Below are 23,753 nucleotides of genomic sequence, written 5' to 3'. Positions count from 1 at the left end.
GTGTAAATTTAGTTATACTATAGTGTAAACCTAGTGTAATTTTAGTTATACTATAGTGTAATGCTAGTGCTATTTTAGTTATATTATAGTGTTATTAAAGTGTAAATTTAGTTATAATATAGTGTAATCCTAGTGTAATTTTAGTTATATTATAGTGCAATGCTAGTCTTATTTTAGTTATACTATAGTATTATTGTAGTGTAAATTTAGTTACACTATAATGTAAACCTAGTGTAATTTTAGTTATACTATAGTGTTATTATAGTGTAATTTAGATATTCTGTAGTGTAAACCTAGTGTAATTTTATTTATACTATAGTGTAATGCTAGTGTTATTTTAGTTATATTATAGTGTTATTGTAGTATAAATTTAGTTATACTATAGTGTAATCCTAGTGTAATTTTAGTTATATTATAGTGTAATGCTAGTGTTATTTTAGTTATACTATGGTGTTATTGTAGTGTAAATTTAGTTATACTATAGTGTAAACATAGTGTAAGTTTAGTTATACTATAGTGTAATCATAGTGTTATTTTAGTTATACTATAGTGTTATTTTAGTGTAAATTTAGTTACACTATAGTGTTATTGTAGTGTAAATTTAGTTACACTATACTGTTAACCTAGTGTAATTTTAGTTATACTATAGTGTTATTGTAGTGTAAATTTAGTTATACTATAGTGTAATTTTAATGTAATTTATGTTATACTATAGTGTAATGCTAGTGTTATTTTAGTTATACTATAGTGTAAACCTAGTGTAATTTTAGTTATACTATAGTGTAATGCTAGTGCTATTTTAGTTATATTATAGTGTCATTGTAGAGTAAATTTAGTTATACTATAGTGTAATCCTAGTGTAATTTTAGTTATATTATAGTGTAATCCTAGTGTAATTTTAGTTATATTATAGTCTTATTGTAGTGTAAATTTAGTACACTATAGTGTAAACCTAGTATAATTTTAGTTATACTATAGTGTTATTGTAGTGTAAATTTAGTTATACTATAGTGTAAACCTAGTGTAATTTTTGTTATACTATAGTGTAATGCTAGTGTTATTTTAGTTATATTATAGTGTTATTGTAGTGTAATTTTAGTTATACTACAGTGTAATCCTAGTGTAATTTTAGTTATACTATAGTGTTATTGTAGTGTAAATTTAGTTATACAATAGTGTAATCCTAGTGTAATTTTAGTTATACTATAGTGTAATCCTAGTGTTATTTTAGTTATACTATAGTGTTATTGTAGTATAAATTTAGTTATACTATAGTGTTATTTTAGTTATACTATAGTTTTATTGTAGTGTAAATTTAGTAATACTATAGTGTAATTCTAGTGTAATTTTAGTTATAATATAGTGTTATTGTAGTGTAAATTTAGTTATACTATAGTGTAATCCTAGTATAATTTTAGTTATATTATAGTATAATGCTAGTGCTATTTTAGTTATACTATAGTGGTATTGTAGTGTAAATTTAGTTATAATATAGTGTAAACTTAGTGTAATTTTAGTTATACTATAGTGTAATCCTATGGTTATTTTAGTTATACTATAGTGTTATTGTAGTGTAAATTTAGTTACACTATAGTGTAAACCTAGTGTAATTTTAGTTATACTATAGTGTTATCGTAGTTTAAATTTAGTTATACTATAGTGTAATCATAGTGTAATTTTAGTTATACTATAGTGTAATCCTAGTGTTATTTTAGTTATAATATAGTGTTATTGTAGTGTAAATTTAGTTATATTATAGTGTAATTCTATTGTAATTTTAGTTATAATATAATGTTATAGTGTTATTGTAGTGTAAATTTAGTTATATTATAGTGTAATTCTATTGTAATTTTAGTTATAATATAGTGTTATTGTAGTGTAAATTTAGTTATACTATAATGTAAACTTAGTGTAATTTTAGTTATATTATAGTGTAATGCTAGTGTTATTTTAGTTATACTATAGTGTTATTGTAGTGTAAATTTAGTTATACTATAGTGTAAACCTAGTGTAATTTTAGTTATACTATAGTATAATCCTAGTGTTATTTTAGTTATACTATAGTGTTATTGTAGTGTAAATTTAGTTACACTATAGTGTAAACCTAGTGTAATTTTAGTTATACTATAGTATTATTGTAGTGTAAATTTAGTTATACTATAGTGTAATCCTAGTGTAATTTTAGTTATACTATAGTGTAATCCTAGTGTTATTTTAGTTATACTATAGTGTTATTGTATAGTAAATTTAGTGTAATCCTAGTGTAATTTTAGTTATATTATAGTATAATGCTAGTGTTATTTTAGTTATACTATAGTGTTATTGTAGTGTAAATTTAGTTATACTATAGTGTAAACCTAGTGTAATTTTAGTTATACTGTAATGTAATGCTAGTGTTATTTTAGTTATACTATAGTGTTATTGTAGTGAAAATTTAGTTATACTATAGTGTAATCCTAGTGTAATTTTAGTTATACTACAGTGTAATCCTAGTATAATTTTATTTATACTATAATATAATGCTAGTGTTATTTTAGTTATACTATAGTGTTATGGTAGTGTAAATTTAGTTATACTAAATTGTAATCTGTGTAATTTTAGTTTTATTATAATATAATCCTAGTGTCATTTTAGTTATACTATAGTGTTATTGTAGTGTAAATTTATTTATACTATAGTGTAATCCTAGTGTAATTTAGTTATATTATAGTGTAATGCTAGTGTTACTTTACTTATAATAATGTGTTATTGTAGTGTAAATTTAGTTATATGACAGTGTAAACCTAGTGTAATTTTATTTATACTATAGTGTAAACCTAGTGTAATTTTAGTTATACTATAGTGTAATGTTAGTGCTATTTTTGTTATATTATAGTGTTATTGTAGTGTAAATTTAGTTATACTATAGTATAATCCTAGTGTAATTTTAGTTATATTATAGTGTAATGCTAGTGTTATTTTAGTTATACTATAGTGTTATTATAGTGTAAATTTAGTTACACTATAGTGTAAACCTAGTGTAATTTTAGTCATACTATAGTGTTATTGTAGTGTAAATTTAGTTATACTATAGTGTAAACCTAGTGTAATTTTAGTTATACTATAGTGTAATGTTATTGTTATTTTTGTTATACTATAGTGTTATTGTAGTGTAAATTTAGATATACTATAGTGTAATCCTAGTGTAATTTTAGTTATACTACAGTGTAATCCTAGTGTAATTTTAGTTATAGTATAGTGTTATTGTAGTGTAAATTTAAATATACTATAGTGTAATCCTAGTGTAATTTTAGTTATATTATAGTGTAATTCTAGTGTTATTTTAGTTATACTATAGTGTTATTGTAGTTTAAATTTAGTTATACTATAGTGTAAACCTAGTGTAATTTTAGTTATACTATACTGTAATGCTAGTGTTATTTTAGTTATACTATAGTGTTATTGTAGTGTAAATTTACTATAATGTAATCCTATTGTAATTTTAGTTATATTATAATGTAATGCTAGTGTAAATTTAGTTATAATATAGTGTAAACCTAGTGTAATTTTATTTATACTATAGTGTAATTCTAGTGTTATTTTAGTTATACTATAGTGTTATTCTAGTGTAAATTTAGTTATACTATAGTGTAATCCTAATGTAATTTTAGTTATACTATAATGTAATCCTAGTGTTATTATAGTTATACTATAGTGTTATTGTAGTGTAAATTTAGTGTAATCCTAGTGTAATTTTAGTTATATTATAGTATAATGCTCGTGTTATTTTAGTTATACTATAGTGTTATTGTAGTGTAAATTTAGTTATATTATAGTATAAACCTATTGTAATTTTAGTTATACTATAGTGTGATGCTAGTGTTATTTTTGTTATACTATAGTGTTATTGTATTGAAAATTTAGTTAAACTATAATGTAATCCTAGTGTAATTTTAGTTATACTACAGTGTAATCATAGTGTAATTTTATTTATACTATAGTGTAATGCTAGTGTTATTTTAGTTATACTATAGTGTTATTGTAATGTAAATTTAGTTACACTATAGTGAAAACCTAGTGTAATTTATTTATACTATAGTGTTATTGTAGTATAAATTTAGTTATACTATTGTGTAATCCTAGTTTAATTTTAGTTATACTATAGTGTAATCCTAATTTTATTTTAGTTATACTAGAGTGTTATTGTAGTGTAAATTTAGTGTAATCCTAGTGTAATTTTAGTTATATTATAGTGTAATGCTAGTATTATTTTAGTTATACTATAGTGTTATTGTAGTGTAAATTTAGTTATACTATAATGTAAATCTAGTGTAATTTTAGTTATAATATAGTGTAATGCTAGTGATATTTTAGTTATACTATAGTGTTATTGTAGTGTAAATTTAGTTATACTATAGTGTAATTCTAGTGTAATTTTAGTTATACTACAGTGTAATCCTAGTGTAATTTTAGTTATACTATAGTGTAACGCTAGTGTTATTGTAGTTATACTATTGTGTTATTGTAGTGTAAATTTAGTTATACTATAGCGTAATCCTAGTGTAATTTTAGTTATACTATATTGTAATCCTTGTGTTATTTTAGTTATACTATAGTGTTATTGTATTGTAAATTTAGTTATACTATAGTATAATCCTATTGTAATTTTAGTTATATTATAGTGTAATGCTAGTGTTATTTTAGTTACACTATAGTGTTATTGTAGTGTAAATTTAGTTATATTATAGTTTAAACCTAGTATAATTTTAGTTATATTATAGTGTAATCCTAGTGTTATTTTAGTTATACTATAGTGTTATTGTAGTGTAAATTTAGTTACACTATAGTGTAAACCTAGTGTAATTTTAGTTATACTATAGTGTTATTGTAGTGTAAATTTAGTTATACTATAGTGTAATCCTAGTGTAATTTTAGTTATTCTAAGTGTAATCCTAGTGTTATTTTAGTTATATAATAGTGTTATTGCAGTGTAAATTTAGTTACACTATATTGTAAACCTTGTGTAATTTTTGTTATACTATATTGTTATTGTAGTGTAAATTTAGTTATACTATAGTGTAATCCTAGTGTAATTTAAGTTATACTATAGTGTAATCCTCGTGTTATTTTAGTTATACTATAGTGTTATTGTAATGTAAATTTAGTGTAATCCTAGTGTAATTTTAGTTATATTATATTGTAATGCTAGTATTATTTTAGTTATACTATAGTGTTATTGTAGTGTAAATTTAGTTATAATATAGTGTTATTTTAGTTATACTATAGTGTAATGCTAGTGTTATTTTAGTTATACTATAGTGTTATTGTAGTGAAAATTTAGTTATACTGTAGTGTAATCCTAGTGTAATTTTAGTTATACTACAGTATAATTCTATTGTAATTTTATTTATACTATAGTGTAGTGCTAGTGTTATTTTAGTTATACTATAGTGTTATTGTAGTGTAAATTTAGTTATACTATAGAGTAATCCTAGTGTAATTTTAGTTATACTATAGTGTAATCCTAGTGTTATTTTTGTTATACTATAGTGTTATTGTAGTGTAAATTTAGTTATACTATAGTTTAATCCAAGTGTAATTTTAGTTATATTAAAGTGTAATGCTAGTGTTATTTTAGTTATATTATAGTGTTATTGTAGTGTAAATTTAGTTATACTATAGTGTAAACCTATTATAATTTTAGTTATACTGTAGTGTAATCCTTATGTTATTTTAGTTATACTATAGTGTTATTGTAGTGTAAATTTAGTGTAATTTTAGTTATACTATAGTGTTATTGTAGTGTAAATTTAGTTATACTATAGTGTAATCCTAGTTAATTTTAGTTATAATATAGTGTAATCCTAGTGTTATTTTAGTTATAATATAGTGTTATTGTAGTGTTAATTTAGTGTAATCCTAGTGTAATTTTAGTTATACTATAGTTTAATGCTTGTGTTATTTTAGTTATATTATAGTGTTATTGTAGTGAAAATTTAGTTATACTATAGTGTAATCCTAGTGTAATTTTAGTTATACTACAGTGTAATCCTAGTATAATTTTATTTATACTATAGTGTATTGCTAGTGTTATTTTAGTTATACTATAGTGTTATTGTAGTGTAAATTTAGTTATAATATAGTGTAATTCTAGTGTAATTTTAGTTATACTATAGTGTAATCCTAGTGTTATTTTAGTTATACTATAGTGTTATTGTAGTGTAAATTTAGTTATACTATAGTGTAATTCTAGTGTAATTTTAGGTATATTATAGTGTAATCCTAGTGTTATTTTAGTTATACTATAGTGTTATGGTAGTGTAAATTTAGTTATACTATAGTGTAAACCTAGTGTAATTTTAGTTATACTATAGTGTAATCTTAGTGTTATTTTAGTTATACTATAGTGTTATTGTAGTGTAAATTTAGTTAAACTATAGTGTAAACCTAGTGTAATTTTAGTTATACTATAGTGTTTTTGTGACGCCTAGAATTTCTTAATTTAATTTTCATGTCTAAATGAGTCTTTAATATTTATTGTTTTAATTATTTTAATATTTTGTGATTAAATGGCTAAATATTATATTCTTCCGCGCATTAAATTTATTATTTTTGACTTTTGCGAAAATTAGCATTTTAATTTTTGAACTAGTAAAATCAAATTTTATATTTTAAATTAGGACTTTTAAGCTGGTATTTTTTTTATTATTATTTTATTTAGTGCGATTTAAAATTTGTAGTCCTAATTTATTTATTGGTCTGGCATTTTTTTAGTGTATAGCACTTTTCCCTAAACTTCTTAACACTTTCATTTTTTTAGGGTTACCTAATCTAGCACAAGATTCAATCCTATCCACACATCCACACACTCACACTCACTCTCACACAAAACTTACGCACTCACACACTCAATCACACAATAAGCCGATTCTTGCCCTGTTCTTCCATGGAGTCCATCGGCTTCTTCTCTCTTCTTCATTAAGCTCATTTCTTCACCATTTCATCATTCCATAGCAAGTGGGCAGTGATTCTGGAGCTTGATTTCAGCTCCCTTTAGCTCGAGTTGTTCGTTTCTGCTGCGATTCTTCTCTCGGCTCCGGGCTCTTTGTCATTCGAATTTTTTTTTGATAGGCAAGGATATGGTTCCTTCCTTGCCTATTGTAGTTTAGATATTATGTGGCTTGCATTTCTTGGTGATTTTTTTTATGTTGAAGTATATATAGTATACGAATCATGCCCTGTTCGAGTTCCTCTTTTTCCTAGCCGAGACTTTCATGTGATTTTTTTTATTTCTGTGAAATCGTACTGCTTGCTGTTTATGATATGTATATTAATCCGTAACGCAAGTAAGTGTTATTATGCAAACCGTGCACGTTACCAGAATTTTATTTTCATGTCTTGAGGTTTCGAATTTTGTTGAAGTTCGCTAGCAAAATCGGTTCGAAACTGTGGTATTTTCTGTTTTTGTGTTGGGATGACTTGGATGGTGATTGAGGAGCTACCATGGGTGTTATGTAGATCACATGGTAGCCCCTGGGATGGCTTAGAGATGGTTCGGGAGATGGGGCGTAGGGCATCCGAAAATTTTGGATTGTTGGGGTCTGTTTTAGTTGCTTGGTTGAGCTAGGATTGAGTTGGATTGTGGGAGTTTTAAGGGCGGTTTTGAGTGAGTTCAAAGGTTGATTCGAAGCTAGGATAGAGGCTGGAGTTTGTAGGCAATCACCTATGTGTTTTGGGTTTAGTTTGAAGTTAATGTAAGTGCAGATTTTGAAGCTAAGGGCTGCTGTCCGGAGATAGTTTTTGAAACATGGGTTAAACTCGGGTTTTGGCCAAAGGCTCAGGTTTGGAAATGGTCTAAGATGTTGGGAATACGTCGGTTCAAGCGGGAATCAATTCGGTTAAGTTTTGATCGGGTTCTAGAGTTTTGTTTGACTAGGTACAGATTTTGAAACCAATAAGGCTGCTGCCCGGAATTTAAATTTTTGTAACTTGCTCGTTTAGGAAATGAATTCAGGGGATGACTTATTTACTTAATTCTAAGCATCGTGGACTCGTGGTTTCAAGCGGAATCCTTATTGGATAGGAATCTAGTAAGTTATAAATTTTTCGGGTAAACCGCTCAAATTTGTCGTACGTGCTATTGTTGAGTTGAAATTTTCCATCCTTGGTTTAGTTCCTAAATCACCATCCCGACCATCCATGTGTGAGTCATATGCATGATTATCGATACATTATTTACATTTACGTCATATTTACATATGCATGCTAAGTCCATGTTGAAGTATGAAAGAAAATATTTTTAGGAACAAAGTGAGATGATTGTGACTATAGAAAGTATGGGTTTGGACGGGCTGGGAGACGTTCTAGCTTTCCTTACCAAATTTATGGGTTTGGACGGGCCGGGAAAAATCCTAGCTTCCCTTACCAAGTATGGGTTTGGACGGGTCGGGAGAAATCCTAGCTTCCCTTACCAAGTATGGGCAAGACGGGTTGGGAGAAATCCTGACTTCCTTGCGGCATAGTGCACTGCAGTCATGATCATGATCGAAATCACAGAGTCACAATTCAAGGATCTAAGTTCAAATATTTATGTCTATGATTCCGTACAGTTTATTCAATTATATTGCTTATGTTCGACTTAGCCATGCATATGTGCATTCATGTTCACTCCTTCCATTTAGATATAACTTATTTTAAGTTAAGGGCACAAAATTATTTTATTACCAGTTATTTTTAATTTGCCTGTGTTTGTATTTATGTAGTACTCGTTATTCCCCCCCCCCCCCCCCCCCACATATTCTTGTTGAGTCTTTCGACTCACTCCACTTATTGTTTTCAAGTGATGACTATTACCTTGAGGCTGAGGGGCAGGATCCCCCGAGTGAGGTCACCGGTGGTGCAGGCCCTTGACCGACGTGTTTTAGTTGTTCTGCAAACTCTGATGTTGTCTTTTTATTTATGAGTGGAATATTTTCATACGTTGTTTGTCTTTTGCAGGAGGTGTTTTCCCTGCTTTAAAACTTTTGGGCATGTAAACTTAACAGTTTTATTCCGCAACTGAGTGGGATAAATTTCCCTTTCTAGATTGTTTATGATTACCGCATTTGAATTAAAGTTATCAGGCGTCTATTGTTTTTGCTGAATTGTTGTCTGTGACAGGTTGGCTTTGTAATAGTTTCAAACGGGTCATGGCAAAAAAATTTTAAAAAAAAATCCCGTATTTTCTATATTAAATTAAATCATTATTTTAGAAGTAGCTATCGAGTTGTTTCAGTTATCCTAGTGTAAATTTAGTTACACTATTGTGTAATCCTAGTGTAATTTTAGTTATACTAAGTGTAATTCTAGTGTTATTTTAGTTATACAATAGTGTTATTGTAGTGTAAATTTAGTTACACTATAGTGTAAATCTAGTGTAATTTTAGTTATACTATAGTGTTATTGTAGTGTAAATTTAGTTATACTATAGTGTAATTCTAGTGTAATTTTAGTTATACTATAGTGTAATGCTAGTGTTATTTTATTTATACTATAGTGTAAACCTAGTGTAATTTTAGTTATACTATAGTGTAATGCTAGTGTTATTTTAGTTATACTATAGTGTTATTGTAGTGTAAATTTAGTTACACTATAGTGTAAACCTAGTGTAATTTTAGTTATACTATAGTCTTATTATAGTGTAAATTTAGTTATACTATAGTGTAAACCTAGTATAATTTTAGTTATACTATAGTGTAATGTTAGTGCTATTTTAGTTATACTATAGTGTTATTGTAGTGTAAATTTAGTTATACTATAATGTAAACCTAGTGTAATTTTAGTTATACCAGGGACGGAGCCAGGAATTAATCAAGGGGTGGCTAAAAGTTATGAAAAGTCAATGCACAAATAAAATTCATAGAACATGTAAAAATAATAATAAATCAAATTCACCTATTTAAACGGTGCCCGACGATGTTTAATAGCATAATATTCGTCAATAATAGAATCTATATCTATATTCATTGCAAATTCTAGCTTGATGTAAATGATCATACAATCAGTAAGAAAACCATCCTCCATCTTGTTACGAATGGCAGTTTTGACATGTTTCATTGCTGAAAAAGCTCTTTCAACTATAGCAGTAGATACGGGCAATGTCAACACAAGATAAATCAGTCGGGTTAGCATAACATAATTCTCCGATCTTCTACTTGAAACCAACTCCTGACATAATTCAGAAAGAGATGATACTTGAAATCGAGGTTCAGAAATCACATCATTGTGATAATGTTGCAACTCAATTCTCAAGGAATAAATATCTTGTTTTGTAAAATCCTGAGGATAGAACTTCTCTGCAAGCTTGCAAATATCATCCATGTTGAATGATTCAAATGAATTTTTAGGGTCCAGTGAAAAGCTGAGAGAAAGGAGTTCTACCGATGTCTCGTTAAATCTTGTATTTAACTCCATCTGGATAAAATCAATTGCTTTGTTGAAAACATCATAATGATAATGATTTTCAACTGTCGGATACTCTCGCCCATGAGAACGACCAATCCTATATGAACTATCAAAGTCAGGTAAGCAAACATCATGTTTTGAGCAAAATGAAATCACTTCCTGTTGAAATTCTTCCCAACCATCTTCCCTCAATTCTTGAATAACACTTTTTGTAGTGTAGACAAATCTCATTGCAGTTAAAATATCTTGAGATTTCTTCTGAAGGGCTTGACACAAAATATCAGTTATGGACAAAATTCTACGCATGTAATGCAAGACAAAGACAAATTCAAAGCTTGTTATGTTTTTGTATATACCACCAACTTCAGCTTGACAACTTATATTCGGACTATGTTCCATTAAATGCTCAAGAACCTTACAAGTGACACCATACATATCTATCAAACGTTTTACAGAGTCATAATGAGAACTCCAACGAGTTGTCCCCGCTCGTTGCAAGTTGCCAATCTGATGAGCCCCACGTCCCGAATTAAGTTCTCCAATTTCTAGCAAATGCTCAATTTCTCTTCTTTGAGTAATTTTCAACTCACAAATGCGCTTAGGAGAAGAAGTCACCATATTAACAACATTGTCCAAATGAGAGAAAAAATCCCAAATATCTCGGACGTCCTTAGCAGCTGAAACCAATGTTAATTGTAATCGGTGTGCAAAACAATGTATATAATATGCATATGGACATTCTTTTAGAAATAAAGCATGTAGTCCATTCCAAGCACCCCGCATATTACTAGCCCCGTCGTAACCTTGGCCTCTCATTTTCTGAGCTTGAAGGTTGTAATGAACAAGAATATCACTGACAGCGTGTTTGAGAGTAAGTGAGGTAGTATCTCTAACACTTTTGATTGCAAAAAATATTTTTGTTAGAATCCCGCTGCTATTCACGAACCTCAAGATAAGAGCCATTTGCTCACGTTTGGATTCATCTTGTGCTTCATCAACAAGAATACAAATGCTTGCATCTCCAATTTCACCTCGAATTTTCTGTCGTACTCTATTGGCCATAATATTTAGAACCTCTTTTTGCTCTTCTGGTGAAGTGTATTTATTATTTCTCGCAGCACTATTCAATACCTCTCCAACATCTTTATTCAGCCGTCCAAAAGCATCCAACATTTCAAGAAAATTCCCTCGATTCAATGGCTTGCATGATTCATTATGACCCCTAAAAGAACAACCTTGAAGTGCAAGCCATCGTACACTTGTAATAGTGGTTTTAAGACGCAAACGATTTTTTTGAACTTCTTCACTCGATACAACAAGCATTACTTTGTCAATATGTTGAGATGGTTACATCAAACCTTCTGCCTTTTTCAAAGATGTATTATGATGTGATGAAGATGAGGTGCCAACATGAGTGAGAAATGCACATTTATCTCCATTACAAACCCTCTTCCAACTATTAAATCCATTGGTAGCCAATGATGAAAGATTTGGTAGAGTAGAATCGATAAGAAAAAGAAAGCAATAAAAGCAATATGCCTTATCTGTTGAAGACGAGTATTCTAACCAGTGAAACTTACCATACCAATGTTCTTGGAAGCTACGTGTTTGCTTACCAAATAGTGTGCGTTGATATGCCAAAAGTTTCGGTTGATATGGTCCAGCATTTAGGTAAGCTCGCAGAACCTCGTCTCGTTCATTTATTGGATATTCACATATTTGTTTCCTTTTTTCTGGATCACGTTCGATAGAAACATATGGTTTTGTGTCAAGAACCGAAGGTGAAGAATCTATGACTTCAAAAGACGTAGCTAAGGAAGAGGAGACGCGAGGAATTGAAGGACCTTCATATTGAACTTTTTTTTGAAAATAAGATGTTAAGGTTTTTCCCCTTTTCGAAGCAGGTTGATGGTTTTCCATTCTCAATCTGCAAAAATAACTCGTATTAAGCAACTAATTAAATTACAAGTAGCTACATAATCTCAAACACTGCTAGAAATAAGTAATACATTTATAAGGAGAATGATTTATGGCTCCAACCAAGTTGATAAACAACTAGGCTCTTGAAAAGGGTAGACTCAATCTACAAGCTTCCAAGAGCACTCCTTGCTCAAAATGGATTCAACTCTTCGAGCCTCCGAATTAGGTCCACGACTAGACGATCTAAATCCACTCTAAATATGCACTAGAATATTTAGAGGATTTTTCATTGAGATATCATTTTAATTCTCCCTCAAAATGAAAGAAAAATTTGGAGAAAATTGCAATGGAGTGTTCGGCCACTTCAACCCTTAAATTTTAATGGAATGTATTGTGTGTGTGTATATATTATTCCAAATAATATATTAAAGGAGAGGGATTAATGAGTACAATTAAGCCATGCATGGAAAATTGCAAGACATGCATGGAAAATTGCAAACCATCTTACAACCTTTCAAATTCCATACACACACATATATATATCATATATATATATATACACGCCTATATATATATACATATATAAATATATATATTCAAATGTCATTTGAACTTATTTTTAATTAATTATTAAACCTAAACTCATTTAAGTTTAATCAATTAATTAAATTTAACTTGAACCCATTCAAGTCCACTAGTATCAATAATTATACAACACTATATTAATTTGAGCTCTACTAGACTCAATAGTGTTTAATTAATTCAACACTTGAATTAATTTAATTATTTGTACATTAAAATGTCTACTAGTGTTAAAGTAATTCAACACTTGAATTAATTAACTAAGTTCAAAATAATAGTTTAGAAAATCACCATTTTCATAAACTAATTATTTTAAGTCAACTTTTAATCTTGGAACACATTCACAAATTAAAAGTTACTTATTACATTCATTCTCCAATTTAGAAGTCAAACTTCTAATTTATTTTACTTATAAACTCCTTTATAAGTTGTTCAACACTTTGAACTTATTTTAATCTCAACGGGATCTAGAAAGCTAGTACTTGTGTGACCCTCAATGGTTCACTGATACAACTAGCAGTGGGTTCACATCTCCATGTGATTCGGGATCAACAAGTCCCTTATATGAGCATACCCTATATAGCTCCATTCTTATTAATCAACACATTGATAATAAGAACGTCAGAAAACTCAAGTCTGATAGTACCCAACCAGTTATGTAAACATCTAGCAGCATTGCTTACATGACTCCCTAGGTATCAAATGATAGTGCCTGCAAGAACCAATCAATTATGGTTAGCGTACAGTACGGTCCCTTCAACTCATATATCCCGACCGATTCGACAACCATTGGTTTATCGAGAGTTGTCATTGAATCGATAACTATGTGTCATGCCGTAGTTGCATCGAAAGTGTAATTCAAGAAACTCCTTTCTTAATTACCACTTACTCTGATCAGAGATTTCAAGCTACGTATGCATGATATAACATAGGATATCCATACCCGTAGGTAAGCGGTGAATCCCCGACTACAATGCATTGACTCCTATATGTTTCGTCACAACACCCAACATTGCCACCTGATGACCCCAGATGAGTCGGTAAACAAGTCAAAGTGAAGCACTAGCATATAGAGTCTCCATGTTGTCCCGGGTTATAGGACTAATGGTGTACAACCATAAACTAGGACTTCTCCACTCGATAAGTGAGAACCACTTGGAAAATCCTTTAGGGAGGGTTGTTCAGTGCACTCTACAAGGAGCACCTATTTGCATGCTTGGACATCTCCATGTCCTCTACCAATGAAACATGGTACTCACATCGCAAATACTAGTCTCAAGCTCGAGCGGCCTTTATCCTTCTTTATGGCGGCTAAATCGACTAGGAACAGTTTAGAATATACAGTATTTCAAATATGAGTTTCATGATAGTCATCACATGACCATCTCATATTCTTTCTACTATTTGTATATTCAAGGGCTTTATCTATGCAGCTTGCATGGGTATAAAGATAAAGATGTGCCAAATTAAATAATATCAAATATTATTAAAATAAAGATTGTCATACAAGAGTTCTCTCAAGGACCATCGGCCAACACATTGGCTCGACGGGCACCTACTCTAACAATCTCCCACTTGCACTAGAGCCAACAACCCATATTCTTCAAACCCATTGATTCGCGATGCTTTTCGAACAATGGTCCTGGTAAAGGCTTAGTTAGTGGATCAGCAACATTATCTGCGGAGGCGACTCTGTCTAACAAGACATCTCCTCGTTCCACAATTTCCCGGATGATGTGGTATTTTCTCAGTACATGTTTGGATTTCTGATGAGACCTTGGTTCTTTTGCCTGAGCAACTGCACCAGTGTTGTCGCAGTACACCGGGACTGAATCAACTCCATTAGGAATAACGCCCAACTCTTGGACGAAATTCCTAATCCAAACAGCTTCCTTTGCAGCATCGGATGCAGCAATATATTCTGTCTCAGTGGTTGAATCCGCAGTGCTATTTTGCTTGGAACTCTTCCAACAAACAGCAGCACCATTGAGCATGAATATAAAACCGGAAGTTGACTTCGAATCATCAACATCGCTTTGGAAGATAGAGTCGGTATAGCCTTCCAATTTTAGTTCTCCACCCCCATAAACCAAGAACATATTCTTAGTCTTTCTCAAATACTTGAGAATGTCTTTCACAGCTTTCCAGTGTGGAAGACCAGGGTTCGATTGATATCTACTTGTAACACTAAGTGCAAAGGCCACGTCAGGACGTGTAGATATCATCGCATACATGATACTACCAATTGCAGATGCATATGGAATGCGTGTCATCGTCTCTATCTCTGCATCATTTTTGGGAGACATGGACTTGGATAGAGACACGCCATGACACATTGGTAGATGTCCTCTCTTAGACTCATCCATCGAGAACCTCTTCACGATGGTATCAATGTATGTGGACTGGGTGAGACCAAGCAATCTTTTCGATCTATCCCGATAGATTTGTATTCCCAATACAAAAGATGCTTCACCCAAGTCCTTCATCGAGAACTTACTCGATAACCATACTTTAGTTGATTGCAACATTCCTACATCATTCCCAATGAGTAGAATGTCATCAACATAAAGTATTAGGAATGTTACAGCACTCCCACTGACCTTCTTATACACACATGGTTCCTCAGGATTCTTAGTAAACCCAAACTCTTTGATTGTACCATCAAATCTGAGGTTCCAGCTCCTAGATGCCTGTTTGAGACCATAGATAGATCTCTGAAGTTTGCATACTTTATGCTCACTTCCAATAGATGTGAACCCTTCAGGTTGAGACATGTAAATTTCTTCCTTAATATCCCCATTAAGAAAAGTTGTCTTCACATCCATTTGCCATATTTCATAGTCATACCATGCGGCAATGACAAGCAATATCCTTATGGACTTGAACATTGCGACTGGAAAAAAAGTTTCTTCAAAGCCAACTCCTTGCCTTTGAGTATAACCTTTTGCCACCAATCGAGCCTTGAAGGTCAAAACCTTCCCATCCGTCCCAAGCTTCCTCTTGTAAATCCATTTACACCCTATAGGAACAATTCCTTCAGGTGGATCCACAAGATTCCACACTTGGTTCGAATACATGGAATTCATCTCAGATTCCATAGCTTCAAGCCACTTGGATGAATCGGCATCAGACAATGCTTCCTTGAAGGTCCTTGGATCACATCCATGGTCAGGCTCATCTTGGCCCTCTTCAAGAAGCAGACCATACCTCATAGGTGGTCTTGAGATCCTCTCGGATCTTCTAGGAGCTTGTATCTCCTCTCTTGGCTGTTCGGGTGTGGGTTCCACAATCGTGGGTGTTTCTCGAACTTCTTCGAGTTCTATCATCTCCCATTTTCTATCCAATAGAAATTCCTTCTCCAAGAAGGTTGCATTCCTAGAAACAAACACCTTTGTTTCTTTGGGATGATAGAAATAATATCCAACCGAATTCCTTGGATATCCCACGAAGTAGCATAAAATGGATCGAGCATCCAATTTATCTCCCACTATCTGCTTCACATAAGCAGGGCATCCCCATATTCTTAGATAAGAATACTTTGGAGATTTTCCCATCCATATCTCATATGGTGTCTTATCAACTGTCTTTGAATGGACATTGTTCAACAACAATGCCGCTGTCTCAAGTGCATATCCCCAAAAGGATGGCGGCAACTCCGTGAACCCCATCATAGACCGAACCATGTCCATCAAAGTTCAATTACGACGTTCTGAAACACCATTCAACTGAGGTGTACCAGGAGGATTCCACTGTGAGAGAATCCCATTCTCCCTAAGATACTCTTGGAATTCAGTACTCAAGTACTCACCACCTCGATCCGATCGAAGTGCCTTGATGCTTCGTCCCAATTGTTTTTCTACTTCATTTCTGAATTCTTTGAACTTTTCAAAAGCTTCAGATTTGTATTTCATCAAATACACATACCCATACCTAGAGAAGTCATCGATAAAGGTAATGAAGTAAGAATGTCCATGCTTAGTGGTGATGCTAAGTGGACCACACACATCTGTATGGATCAAATCCAACAGTCCCTTGGCTCGCTCCACATGGCCCTTAAAGGGAATTTTGGTCATCTTTCCTTTTAGACAGGATTCACAAGTAGTAAGAGAATTAATATCAGACATATCAAACATGCCTTCTCCCACTAGCTTGTTCATCCTTTTAAAAGATATATGACCTAATCGAGCATGCCATAAGTGTGCTGGATTTAGAGTATCTTGTTTTCTTTTGGATGTTGTTGATATCTCTTGGACATTATACATAGGAATATCTTTTAATTTTAAATTATAGAGATCATTTTTCAATTGTCCTGTACCAACTAAACATTCATTCTTGTAAATATTGCAAACACCTTTGCCAAATAAACAAGAATATCCATCTTTATCAAGCATAGAAATGGAAACAATGTTTTTCACAAAATATGGTACAAACAAAACATCTCTCAAACATAATTTAAAATCATTATCCAACAATAAGTAAACATCTCCAATAGCTTTGGCTGCAACTCTTGCCCCATTGCCCATCCTCAAGAAGGTCTCACCATCTCTGAGTCTCCTACTTCTTGTCATCACCTGCAAATCATTACAGAGATGTGAGCCACAGCCGGTATCCAATACCCAAGAAGAAGAGTTAAGTGAAATGTTTACTTCAATGTAGAACATACCTTTTCCAGAACCATTCTGGTCAAGATATTCCTTGCAATTACGCTTCCAATGTCCAGGTTTCTTACAGTGATGACAGACGTCATTAGTCTTGTTAGCCTTAACTGGTGTGGCTACCACAACGGGACTCGGAGCTTGTCTCTTCAAGGGCACGTTCTTTTTGGGATCTTGGAAGGAACGCTTCTTTCCTTTCCCATGTGGTCTATTCTTTGAACCAGATGAAGATCCCACATAAAGAACCGGCTTCTCTTTCTTGATTGTGGATTCAAACGTAACAAGCATGTTAACCAACTCCTCAAGGGTTGGATCTAACCTGTTCATGTTGAAATTCACCACAAAAGGATCAAATGAGCTAGGCAGTGACAAGAGCAACACGTCTGTGGTCAACTCAGTTGGTAGCACAAGATCCATGCTAACGAGTTTCTCCACGAGCCCAATCAACTTCAGGCCATGCTCATGGACCGAAGCCCCATCTCGCATGCGCAAAGTGATTAGCTCCTTGACAATCGCATGTCGAAGTGGGCGTGTTTGTTCACCAAAGAGTTCTTTGAGATGCAAATGAATGTCAGCAGCATGCTTTGCACTCTCAAAACGTCGCTGAAGCTCATCATTCATAGAAGCCTGCATATAACACTTGGCTTTCAAGTCATGGTCACACCAATCCTTGTAAGGCTGTAGCTCCTCAGGGCTACAATCAGTCGGAGCCGTATCAGGGGGCGACTCATCAAGTGTGTATGCAATTCTTTCCGAGTTCAAGACGATTTTCAGATTTCTTAGCCAATCAAGGTAATTTGGACCGGTCAGTAAATGTTTGTCGAGTATTGCAGACAACGGATTGCGAATTGATGACATTTTCAAAAACTTGTACTGAAAAATAATAACAGATAAATGTCAATGACTATTTTAAAATATTTAATAAGATATAAAGTGTGGACTTTAACTTTATAAATATTTACTCCCACTGTTTTGACATTTTTTTTACTACCCTCTAGTAAAAACGGGAAACTCATTTCCTCAGTAGGTACATAAGGTCCAATTAGCCAATTACGATCCCGAATAATATCAGCCAATCATAATTTCTAAAAGGTAGTTTCCAATTGCATCTCCATGCAACCCTTACGTAAACTTTTGTCTCACTCTTGATTAGGACCCAATAATATGACGTCGTTCATCTTTACGTGTCAAGCCTTACCCATCGATATCGAACCTTAATGGAGGGTCGCCATGAGTTCCCCCAATAATATGAGCCGAAGTCATGGGAGTTCCACGTAGTTCACATCACCATGTCAATGGATGTCACAGCTTTCCGGCATCCAAGCCCCCCCAATAATATGAGCCGAGCATTGAATACGGATAGCGTTCGTCATGCATCCATTGTCGATGGAAGACATGAAAATTATAAACAAATTTATAATTCCCCTTTTCGGGCTTGATATAAATTTTGAATCTAATTCAAAATGAGGGTTTTTAATTTTGAAAAGGTCTCATCATTAATTTTAAAGATCGCCATGTTTGATCGTATGTTTGCCGGATTCATGCAACTTTGTTATTATAAAATAATAACCCACATACTAATTAATAAGGATGATCAATCGCCCCAAAAACTATTTGGCCCGTGTGAGCCAAACACGGGCCTAGGTCCAATTCCTAGGGAATGCATGGGATGCAAATGCAACAATTACATAAGCTTCCAATATTTACATGTCTTGGATCTTCATAATTCATAATTTATCATGGCCCACCATCTTCCAATCTTGAACTTCCGCTATCAAATATTTTACATGAAAATATCCATGGCAAATAGGGATACATCTCATGGGGTGGGAACGGGCCATAAACCAAGCCCACTTTGTAATTTGATAATAATTACAACCATTCAACACAAAATATCCTAGCATACACCTAGCAAATTGGTCTTGGGCTTTTAATCATCCTTCATGCACAATATCACATATCATACACCATCAATTAATTATCTCAATAATCAATTGATCAAATATTATATATCTTGGTCCAATCACTAACCACCACAATTATAAAATAAATTAACAAAATAAACAAACACCTTTGTTTACTTTCAAATTAATTTATTTATAATTGAATTTCTTGTAAATCACAATTTACTATAAATAATCAAAGTCACACTTTAACTATTTATTTTATGAGAAAAATCACATATTATAAAGTTTAATTTTTCATAAAAATCAACTATAATATATTTAACAATTTAGGGCCTATGACACATGATATTCCAAAACACCTTTTGAAAAACTCAAGTCGTCATAGTCGTCACCGAAACTCCGTCGCCGGATTCCGGCCAAAAAAAAATATATTTTTTTTTTTATTATTATTAAAAATATGGGGCAGCCGTGGGCTGCCCCTAGGACACCTGGGCTGCCCGAAAATAAAAAAAAATAATTTTTATAAAATTTGCCCTAAAAGTTAAAATATTGATTTTCTCATGCGGTTAGAAATTGACCTCAACATAATATCCAACAAATACTACACAAAAGAGTAATCTAGGCTCTGATACCACTGAAGGGGATCGGTTAACTCGTGCCCGGAAACGCAGCGGAAATATAAAATTTTTAATAAAAGAAATCCGAGCACTTGTGTAGTATTCAAAAACTCAAACAACCATAGGGTGTTTAGAATTTTGCCAATCAATCTCAAAGATTGATTTATGGCTCCAACCAAGTTGATAAACAACTAGGCTCTTGAAAAGGGTAGACTCAATCTACAAGCTTCCAAGAGCACTCCTTGCTCAAAATGGATTCAACTCTTCGAGCCTCCGAATTAGGTCCACGACTAGACGATCTAAATCCACTCTAAATATGCACTAGAATATTTAGAGGATTTTTCATTGAGATATCATTTTAATTCTCCCTCAAAATGAAAGAAAAATTTGGAGAAAATTGCAATGGAGTGTTCGGCCACTTCAACCCTTAAATTTTAATGGAATGTATTGTGTGTGTGTATATATTATTCCAAATAATATATTAAAGGAGAGGGATTAATGAGTACAATTAAGCCATGCATGGAAAATTGCAAGACATGCATGGAAAATTGCAAACCATCTTACAACCTTTCAAATTCCATACACACACATATATATATCATATATATATATACACGCCTATATATATATACATATATAAATATATATATTCAAATGTCATTTGAACTTATTTTTAATTAATTATTAAACCTAAACTCATTTAAGTTTAATCAATTAATTAAATTTAACTTGAACCCATTCAAGTCCACTAGTATCAATAATTATACAACACTATATTAATTTGAGCTCTACTAGACTCAATAGTGTTTAATTAATTCAACACTTGAATTAATTTAATTATTTGTACATTAAAATGTCTACTAGTGTTAAAGTAATTCAACACTTGAATTAATTAACTAAGTTCAAAATAATAGTTTAGAAAATCACCATTTTCATAAACTAATTATTTTAAGTCAACTTTTAATCTTGGAACACATTCACAAATTAAAAGTTACTTATTACATTCATTCTCCAATTTAGAAGTCAAACTTCTAATTTATTTTACTTATAAACTCCTTTATAAGTTGTTCAACACTTTGAACTTATTTTAATCTCAACGGGATCTAGAAAGCTAGTACTTGTGTGACCCTCAATGGTTCACTGATACAACTAGCAGTGGGTTCACATCTCCATGTGATTCGGGATCAACAAGTCCCTTATATGAGCATACCCTATATAGCTCCATTCTTATTAATCAACACATTGATAATAAGAACGTCAGAAAACTCAAGTCTGATAGTACCCAACCAGTTATGTAAACATCTAGCAGCATTGCTTACATGACTCCCTAGGTATCAAATGATAGTGCCTGCAAGAACCAATCAATTATGGTTAGCGTACAGTACGGTCCCTTCAACTCATATATCCCGACCGATTCGACAACCATTGGTTTATCGAGAGTTGTCATTGAATCGATAACTATGTGTCATGCCGTAGTTGCATCGAAAGTGTAATTCAAGAAACTCCTTTCTTAATTACCACTTACTCTGATCAGAGATTTCAAGCTACGTATGCATGATATAACATAGGATATCCATACCCGTAGGTAAGCGGTGAATCCCCGACTACAATGCATTGACTCCTATATGTTTCGTCACAACACCCAACATTACCACCTGATGACCCCAGATGAGTCGGTAAACAAGTCAAAGTGAAGCACTAGCATATAGAGTCTCCATGTTGTCCCGGGTTATAGGACTAATGGTGTACAACCATAAACTAGGACTTCTCCACTCGATAAGTGAGAACCACTTGGAAAATCCTTTAGGGAGGGTTGTTCAGTGCACTCTACAAGGAGCACCTATTTGCATGCTTGGACATCTCCATGTCCTCTACCAATGAAACATGGTACTCACATCGCAAATACTAGTCTCAAGCTCGAGCGGCCTTTATCCTTCTTTATGGCGGCTGAATCGACTAGGAACAGTTTAGAATATACAGTATTTCAAATATGAGTTTCATGATAGTCATCACATGACCATCTCATATTCTTTCTACTATTTGTATATTCAAGGGCTTTATCTATGCAGCTTGCATGGGTATAAAGATAAAGATGTGCCAAATTAAATAATGTCAAATATTATTAAAATAAAGATTGTCATACAAGAGTTCTCTCAAGGACCATCGGCCAACACATTGGCTCGACGGGCACCTACTCTAACAGAAGGACCTTCAGATTGAACTTTTTTTTGAAAATAAGATGTTAAGGTTTTCCCCCTTTTCGAAGCAGGTTGATGGTTTTTCATTCTCAATCTGCAAAAATAACTCGTATTAAGCAACTAATTAAATTACAAGTAGCTACATAATCTCAAACACTGCTAGAAATAAGTAATACAATTATAAGGAGAATGAAGATTCAACCAAAAATTTTGATAATTGTGAAAATAATAAATAGTCATAATAATTCAAAGTCATAAACTCATAAAAATATTCATCTTTCTAGGAATAATCTACTAATTTATCTACAGAGTGATATTACTCTCCTTGAAAAATAATAGGATAGGAGAATAATAGGATTACAGGAAGAAATGACAAGAGGTTAGTTTCTTAATTATTTGTGTACAAAGTAGACCATATTAAACTTCAAGTTTCAAACTTACAGGGGACGACAAGACTCAAGAGTCAAGAGGTTGAGGAGTCTCATATCAATTTACAATATTTTCTCATATCAATTTACTGATTTACAATATTTATAAAATATGTTTTCATACACTATACACAAACTCTAAAAAAAACAAGAATACTCTATACACAATTACACACAGAGAATGAGAAACCAACATCAAAATAAAATATTTATTGAAAACTAGCAACATAAATTAGCATAATAGGCAGTAATAGGATACAATTGAAAATTTATTGAAAACAACAAGCAACATAAACTAGCATAATACACAATTGAATACAATATCTCTTAAGTTCTTAACACTAAAACGAGAAAACTGGGATTCTGGGAAATGGGAACAATAAATCTATTGTTAGTTATATTTAATTTTTTAATCTCGTAATTAATATTTTATTACCTTGATAGTGGGAAATACTTCAACTTCCGATTTGTGAAAGAAATGAAGGGGGAAAAACAGAAGCAGATTCCGTCCCGTGCCGTGAGTGAGAGAGCAAATAAGAAAAGAAAATTAGACTTGTTTCCACTCTGTCTGACTTTGTGGTGGGGTGGAAAAATAAGTATTGGGCTGGGCTATAATTTATTTGGGTTAGGGCATAATTTTTTTTAATATATATATAATGTATACATATGCTTTGGGCCAAAGCAGGTCTGGACTACAGCCCAGGCCTGCCCCCCCGTTATATCCGCCCCTGAGTTATACTATAGTGTAATCCTAGTGTTATTTTAGTTATATTATAGTGTTATTGTAGTGTAAATTTAGTTATACTATAGTGTAATTTTAGTGTAATTTTAGTTATATTAAGAATATAAAAATAATAAAATATAAAATAAAAATAAAAATAAAACCCAACTGCTAATCAAAAAAGAATTACGGTAATTTGTACCCCATTCCTTAAAACAAGAATATAAAAATAAAAGAAAACCAAGTGCACAATTACGGTAATCTGTACCCAATTGCTACTCAAAAAGAGGGCTTTTATCGCAT

The 23,753-nt window shown here is 32.1% G+C and overlaps 1 protein-coding gene across 2 annotated transcripts; it reads right to left on the bottom strand.

Annotated features, from left to right (window-relative positions):
* Nucleotides 1-9,867: 9,867 nt before the first annotated feature.
* Nucleotides 9,868-23,292, bottom strand: LOC140873309 (uncharacterized). Of its 2 annotated transcripts, none has more exons than XM_073276402.1 (2): nucleotides 23,166-23,244; nucleotides 9,868-12,349 (listed from the first exon to the last, which is right to left on the bottom strand). In XM_073276402.1, the coding sequence occupies exon 2, from the start codon at nucleotides 11,743-11,745 to the stop codon at nucleotides 9,913-9,915; it is 1,833 nt and encodes a 610-aa protein (XP_073132503.1). In that variant the 5' UTR covers nucleotides 11,746-12,349; nucleotides 23,166-23,244; the 3' UTR covers nucleotides 9,868-9,912. The 2 variants fall into 2 exon arrangements, 1 of the variants encoding a protein (XP_073132503.1); XR_012147994.1 differs by lacking the exon at nucleotides 9,868-12,349 and adding an exon at nucleotides 22,222-22,395 and having other exon boundaries at nucleotides 23,166-23,292.
* Nucleotides 23,293-23,753: the final 461 nt, after the last annotated feature.

This window comes from Henckelia pumila, unplaced genomic scaffold (assembly GCF_033568475.1).
Source record: "Henckelia pumila isolate YLH828 unplaced genomic scaffold, ASM3356847v2 CTG_525:::fragment_3, whole genome shotgun sequence".
In the NCBI taxonomy this organism is placed as follows: domain Eukaryota; kingdom Viridiplantae; phylum Streptophyta; class Magnoliopsida; order Lamiales; family Gesneriaceae; genus Henckelia; species Henckelia pumila.
Note: the sequence above shows the minus strand (reverse complement) of the source record. Positions and strands in the feature narration are given on the sequence as shown.